The sequence below is a fragment of the Rhamphochromis longiceps genome, linkage group LG17 (assembly GCF_057381845.1).
Source record: "Rhamphochromis longiceps isolate RC_006_pf linkage group LG17, R_longiceps_female_GT1.1, whole genome shotgun sequence".
NCBI classification, from domain to species: Eukaryota; Metazoa; Chordata; class Actinopteri; order Cichliformes; family Cichlidae; genus Rhamphochromis; species Rhamphochromis longiceps.
The window spans coordinates 12,100,903-12,107,971 of record NC_140573.1 but is presented as its reverse complement, the minus strand read 5'-3'; the positions used below and the strand labels follow the sequence as shown (position 1 = coordinate 12,107,971).

The 7,069-nt window shown below is 40.1% G+C and overlaps 1 protein-coding gene across 1 annotated transcript; it reads left to right on the top strand.

The window, feature by feature from the left end:
* Positions 1-4,429: 4,429 nt before the first annotated feature.
* rgs2 (regulator of G protein signaling 2) lies at positions 4,430-6,623 on the top strand. Its single transcript, XM_085385754.1, has 5 exons — positions 4,430-4,686; positions 4,801-4,878; positions 5,255-5,316; positions 5,516-5,682; positions 5,826-6,623. The coding sequence occupies exons 1-5, from the start codon at positions 4,595-4,597 to the stop codon at positions 6,018-6,020; spliced, it is 594 nt and encodes a 197-aa protein (XP_085241880.1). The 5' UTR covers positions 4,430-4,594; the 3' UTR covers positions 6,021-6,623.
* Positions 6,624-7,069: the final 446 nt, after the last annotated feature.

The window sequence follows — 7,069 nt, the reverse complement described above, 5'->3', positions numbered from 1 at the left end:
AAAAATACAGGAAATAGGGGTCAGAGATAAGTGACAATGCAGAACCTTTCGCTTTCACTTGTATACTCAAGATGAGGCCTAAAGTTGGGGACTTCACATGGCCATTACCTCTCCTTTCTGTTAATCTGATGGCATCTTAACCCGTCTTAGTAAAAAGTTGCGGCAATAGTCTTACTTTGTCACACCAAATGCCAATAAAGTATTCAAATCACCCAGCTCAGGTCTGGCTGCACAAAGGATAGCACACATTGCTACATTATGTGTTCAATGAGCACTCATTGAGCATACACTGTGATGACCTCATGTGCCATTTTATGTACTTTCCATTCTTGGACTCCGAAATTTTCATGCATCTGTCTCTCGGAATCCACAGGGAACATTAACATAAAATGTACCTGTTTAAAAGACAGGATGACATCAGTGGGATTTAAGCCAGCAATATTACACATCCAATGTCTAAACAAGGGCATAGACAGACACTCACAGGATGCTCCACAGATAACACACTCCACCAGTCATGCTATAGGGGGCACTTTTTTTTTTACCTTGTGATCTCTTGTGTCACAGTACCCCAGTTCCACAGTACATACCCCCATGGGTAAGCACACTGGCAGTTCTTGGTACATGCAGAAAATGATAGAAAGCTCGTGCCACCAGACATTTTCATGTAGTCTTTGACACAAGGATGGTAAACTCAATACCAAAGCAAGTCCAGGACCTTTTGTTTATTTCTTGTCCATTTTACATCACGAAAATAGCCCGATGGTTTAGAAGGCTAATATTTGCTGATACTGGTGTTAGCTACACCCATAATCCCAAAGCAAATGCCTTGTGTCCTGTGGAAATTACAACACTTGTGCTACGTAACTCCAACGCTTGAATGATTGGTTCCCTGTTATATGGGCTGACTGTTAAAAGTCAGTAAAGCGGAACTGGCTCTGCGGAGGCATCAGCCTGAAGAAAAAAAAAAGATTTATCAATTCCTCATCTGAGATACTAAAGCTGCCTCTTTAGATTACGTAACTAGGAGAAATGGCACTTACTTGTGAATAGTGCTCAACAATGTATGTATCCTCATGTCCAGTGAAGAATAAAGGAGAGTCTCTCGTACAAATACATATATATATATTTATCTGTGTTTTCTTTGTGTCCTGATTCATGATAAATAGCCTGCAATTTACTAATGATATAATTTTTTTTGACGATTCATTTCAATAATTAATCAGCTTCTCCTAGCACGTAGGAATAACCAGTATCAGGTGCTTCAGAGCAGACAAACTAGCTTTGAAATAAAGGTGATAGTAGCTTGTGTTAGTTTGCAGAATGTGTCTGCAGCTGCCCACTTGGGATTTTGTCTTGTGTTTATGAGATGAACTTTAGACAAGTAGCACACATTGGTGCTAAAATATAGAAAGTCAATTTCTAAGCAAACACTATCCAAAGCTTTTCTTTAATTTATTTTTAGCACCTATTTGTTTTGGAACGAGTGCGTGTGAAGCAGCCAGAATGGCTCTTAGGGATTTTTTTCCCCCCTATGGTCTAGAGCAAATCTTTCATTAAGGGTTTGGAGCTCCATGCTAACTTTAGGATGGCTGTCGGCACTTGGCTCGGTGCCGACAGCCATAAAGCACGAAAGAAAATCACCTGGAAGGGTTAATGAGTGCAGCTGTAAAGTCCAAACACAAAGAGGACAAACTCTGCAAACCGGTGCTGGGAATCACCTTCTTCTGCGTAAGCCCTCTTTGGACACAACTCGTGCCTTAATGGAAACTTGGCCCTGCGCTTCATCCACTTCTAGACAGACAGCTGCTTATACACTGTCTGCACATCATAATAAACATGTGAGGCGAACACCAGTGTTTTCACCCTGCAGAGCTCCGAGCTGAGAGAGAAGGAGGGAGGACAGCGACTATCACAACAGTACACAGCAGGTGACGCAGTTGCAAATGCTGCCAATACTGGGGGACAAAATGTGAGGATTTTTACATACGGGCATCCCATTCAATGGCAGAAACGTTCTTTTAGGCTTTCTGGGATGTGACGTCACTTTCAACTCAAGTTCCCAGAACAAAGGGTTCACTAAGCTGAACAGGTGACCTTTACAAGCAGCCGTTTTTAAAATGTGATAGATGTTGTCCAGATGGTTGAACCAAGTGGACCATCACATTACTTCTCCTACTTGATCGCCGCTCAGGTATATGTCATTACATAGAGTAGTATTTTTTATGAATGGAAGCTCTGCAGTAATATTTTTAGTCTTCCTTTATCTCCACAAAGCCGTGCAGACTCTGCATTCAAAACTGCGTTCATGAAAATGTTGTCATGCTATTTTAGGTAAAAACACCAAGCTAGTGGAAAGATGGCAGGGTTAGTGCCACGTGAAGGTGGTATGGGTTACTCTTTGACTGTATATAAAAACCGGGCCTGCAGGTTTAGCAAAACAGTTACTCATCTTCTTTACATGACACCTGGCTATTTGTGTGCAAGGATACGCAGGTTTAAACGTGACTGGCACGTTTGGTAACAAGAACACAATGTCCTTTCAATAATATCAGTAACGTAGTCAAAACCTAGCCCTATGTTGCCAGCAACATTGAATTTTTTTCTGGCTCAAAAGTGAGCTCATATCAATTCAGTTTCTAGTGCTAGCTCGTGGCTGCTTGAAGAAAATGATTAAAAGACAGAAAGCAAAGTGTAAAAAAGACCAAAGAAAAAGAATAGGCTTTACCCTAAGAGAAAACATTTAAATACTAGGTAGAAAATAAAACGTTAGCGGTTAAGAGCTATATGCTTGAGTTACATGCATACATCTCACAGACAGCCTACAAGCGCAAATTAATGCTGATAACATTAACATTTACAAGTATTGGTTATATGTATATATATATATGCTTACTAAAGGTATTAATTGCTTGATAATATTTTAAGATGTTCTAATTGTGTAGATTTTAGTCAAGTAGCACACTCCATGGTTCAAAACAAAGTGAACATAGTAGGGCTTGAAACGTTCGACCACTATTGGTTTGATTCAAATTCAATTCAATCTTCACAGACTTTCATGTTCAAATGCTCACATTTATATCAGAAACAAACATCTTTCCTGGTAAAAACAGTGGTCTTTGCCCCTCATTTTCCTTTCCTGACATTTGTAAGGGAATGTATTTTTATGTAAATTACACATTTAAATTGTTTTACACGTTAAAGTTATGAATAATTAAGGCCTTGAGGCTCTGGGTGACACGGATGTCATTTTTTTCTTACTGAGCAACAGTTCTAAAGAGTCTGTTTAGTTTTTCCAGTAAACAAGCCTGTGTCTTGCTAGTCAAATCAGCATGCCATTCGTGTGTGTGGGCTCATGGTGGCTGTATCCATGTTTTATATAAAATCTAATCGAGTATCAGTGGAAGACTCCAGACAGGAAACTCAGCGTGATCAGTATCAGATACCTCAGTCATACTTTGTAATCTCGTGTCTGATCAGTCACCAGCATTATTCTTTGGTATTCATAGTGGTGCCTGAGAAAGCTTTGATAAGTTGAATCTCTCGCAGGTGACTGCTGATACCTTCGTGCTAACATAATTGGGCTGGAGTGCTACTCAGATCTCTGCCTCTGGTGTTGAAAGTTTTTGGCTGTCTTCGCTTTAATAAAATCTCATGTTTGAGCATGTGTTTGGTGAAGGCGGATCAGTTCTTTAGCAGCAGCTTACTGCAGCTCAGATCCCTCTGAGAGCTCCCTCAAAAGGCACGGCCTTATCCACTAAATCTCGCCTCCATAACCTTCTGCTATAAATGGTCAGTTCCTTAACTACTGTGTTTCTAACTGACTAAAACACACTTCAAGTAAAGCAGGTAGTACTCCCCTCTAGATAAGGTTATGCTTTAAAAACAAGTAAACCTTTTTTGAGCTTTATAACAATACTGGAGGTAACCACCTAAAGTTTACTGGTGGACTCAATTAAAGCTTTTTTTATTAGGATAAAATGTGAGGAATGAAAACATTGTTCCTACATTTTTACCTAGAGAGGTAAGAGGATATTACATCATCACGTTTGTTCCAACTTGCCCATATCTAACATGCCATCAAGACAGGAGTCAGGATGCGAAGTGACTGATCCACACCCTCTATGAGTAATTAATTAAACATCAACACAGAAGGTAGCAACGAATCACCTGTTTCATCTATTCATTTCAAATATATTTTGTTTTCAACTCACCAATTACAGTCTTAAAGATATTGTGATTGTGTCTGGCTATAAACACAGGGGGGAAGAAGAAAAAGAAGAGAAAAGTTCCATTACTCTCCCAACACAACTTTATTTTAAGAACAGGGGCACTGAGTGTGCTATATACGTCACGTCTTGACCTTACTCTTAAAAATGGAAGCCCGCAGGCAACTCAGGGAGGGAATATTTATGCAGCGACAGCCTATCGTTGCTTCGGGCTGAGAGTCACAGCGGGGCGAGCTGCTGTTTACTCAGGGAGAGCCAATCACATTACAGACCCGCCGTTCTAGTTCCGCCTTGCTGCGACGCATGATTCTGAGCTATAAAGTTGCCAGACAAGTCAAGAGGGAGAAGGAGAGGAGGACTGAACAATGAGAGAGAACCTTGCTAGTGTGTCATCCCCAAACATGGCATTTACGGACTGCATGAAACCAACAGAGCTGGCCGCAGACAAGGGGATCAAGTAAGTTGATGCAGTCTTTAATGAGCACGTTCCTGGTCACTATGTCCTTGTAAAAGAATTGCACATCTTTAAAAGCAGATGAGTGAACTCTTTTTTTAATTTTCTTTTATAAAGGAGGAAAAACTGGAGGAACAGAATACGACTTCTCCTGAAGACAAATTCTACACAGCGTGTGAAAAACAGACTCTGCCGGTAAGCCCTGTTTGTTTTACAAGTTGTTTTAAAATGATTTCTGTGGATTTAATGTCTCAAATTTCAGGTGTTCAGTTAATTTGCATTTTATGTAAATTAAGATTTGGCATATTTTTCACTTGTGCATATAAGTGAGAACTGTACACGGCTCATATAAGTCCTTAAATTCTTAATGGAAAAGATATGAGAGCATCAAATGGCTGTAAAATAACTCATCAAACAGTTTGCAAAACAATCATGCAACACGATCATGCAATATGATCATGCAATATGACTTTCAACTTTGATAAGCAATTCTTTACAGTGACACTTCACTAACGTAGTAGTTAGCGCTACTATAATTATCTCTTACGTGAGCTGCGTTCTTTACCCTCAGGCCAAGCGTAGATGACGTGAACCAATGGGCGCAGTCGCTTGACAAGCTGCTCAGTCATAAATGTAAGTATCATTCACGCTTCTATTGGCACATTGAGTCACTAAGGTTACACGGTTACTGTGAGCCGAATGAAATCTTTTTATAGTCATCAGTAAAACAAAGCTGCCACTCCTTTCACCTACATGAATGGGCAAAGAGCCAGTAGGTGTGACGGAAGTAGTTTTCTAATCTTTCTCTTCTCCCTCTCTATCTCTCACGCAGATGGGAAAATTGCATTTTGTATCTTTCTGAGGTCCGAATTTTGCGATGAGAACATTGAGTTTTGGTCAGCCTGCGAGGAGTTCAAAAAGATCAAGTCACGGAAGGAAATGGTGTCCAAGGCAAACCGCATTTACGAGGAGTTCATTAAAAGTGAAGCGCCAAAGGAGGTAACGGCTAACAGATGGCTTCGGATTTGTTTGTTCTTTTTAAGCTGATTTTAATCAGAATTCACGCACTTTTAATAATAAAGATATTCTTTGTTAAAATGGGGGTCAAAGGCTCATTCTGGATGTTTTGTCTTTGGTCACAGGTCAACTTGGATTTCCACACCAAAAATGCCATCGCACAGAGTCTCCACAAGCCCACTGCAACTAGCTTCCTGGTAGCTCAGAGGAAAATCTACAACCTGATGGAAAACAACTCTTACCCCAGGTTTATCAGCTCTGACCTCTACAACGAACTGTATGCAGCTGCAGCAAGAGAGGACATGGACGTTGAGTCCTAGCATAACTAGACACCCACTTGTGGAGTCATTTGCTTACCCCTGTGACTGTAAATAGACTGTCCACCGTGTTCATTCCAGGCGCTACCTCGGTATAATACAGCTGAATGCAAATTCGTAGCATAAACATTAACGGGCGAGTGTGGAAAATGCAAAGTGCTGTCAAGAGCTCTCAACGAGGAAGCGGGAATGATTTGGCCAGATCCTGTATGTCGCTGCAGACAGTGCACAGACTGTCTCAAGCAGATGGGACTAATGCTAAGCTTTTATCACTGAGCCATTACCTGAACCTTCTTTTCAATACCAATAGACATTTTGATCAATGATGCAGATCTAGTTCCACTGCATTCAAAGTCAAAACACTTGCCTGCATCTCTTGCCTTACATCAAACCAAACACAGTGACAGGAAGTGTTTTCTGTCACAATATCCATTTGAAGGCTTTGTATGGTCAAACACACCTCGCGTGTACCTCTAGTTTTCATTTCTCTGCTGGTTGCAGCAGTTTACATTAAAACAAAATTACAATTGTAATTTATATGACACAGTTTCATCTAATGCCTATGTTTGGCCTGAAATTACTGTGATACTGTAAGATACTGTAAATATGTGATGTTGCACTATGTGTTTAATGTGAATTTAAGCATTGAGCAGCTGGACTGTTTGGTTATTAAAATGTTTTCTTCAACACTGAAATGTTCTGGATGTGTTTGTTTACCAGTTTAATGCACAAAATATGTAGCACTGAAGAATGCACGAGTTGTCTGAAAAAGTAGTACGTCAGCAAAAAGGGATTTAAGGTAGCTCCCTAGCTGGATCCTCTTTTAGCAGACTACTCGGAAATGTAAAATCTACATTACTGCTAGAGTGAGTTTTTCTTAACTCACTTCAACAGTAAATTTTAAAATAATGAATTAAAAAAAGAAAAAAGCTAGCTGACGTAAATAAACTAGCTGAGGCTAGCTTGTGCCCAAGCTAACTTTTTGGGGTAACTGGGGCCTGTAAGAAAAACTCAAACATAGTCGACATCTTTTCAAGGTACAAAGCTAATAT

Bases quoted from the DNA above. Each gene is read 5' to 3' on its own strand.
- rgs2 (XM_085385754.1), top strand. From the start codon at position 4,595: ATGAGAGAGAACCTTGCTAGTGTGTCATCCCCAAACATGGCATTTACG. The intron at 4,687-4,800 runs GTAAGTTGATGC...TCTTTTATAAAG, and splicing joins GCCGCAGACAAGGGGATCAA to GAGGAAAAACTGGAGGAACA. The intron at 5,317-5,515 runs GTAAGTATCATT...TCTCTCACGCAG, and splicing joins CAAGCTGCTCAGTCATAAAT to ATGGGAAAATTGCATTTTGT.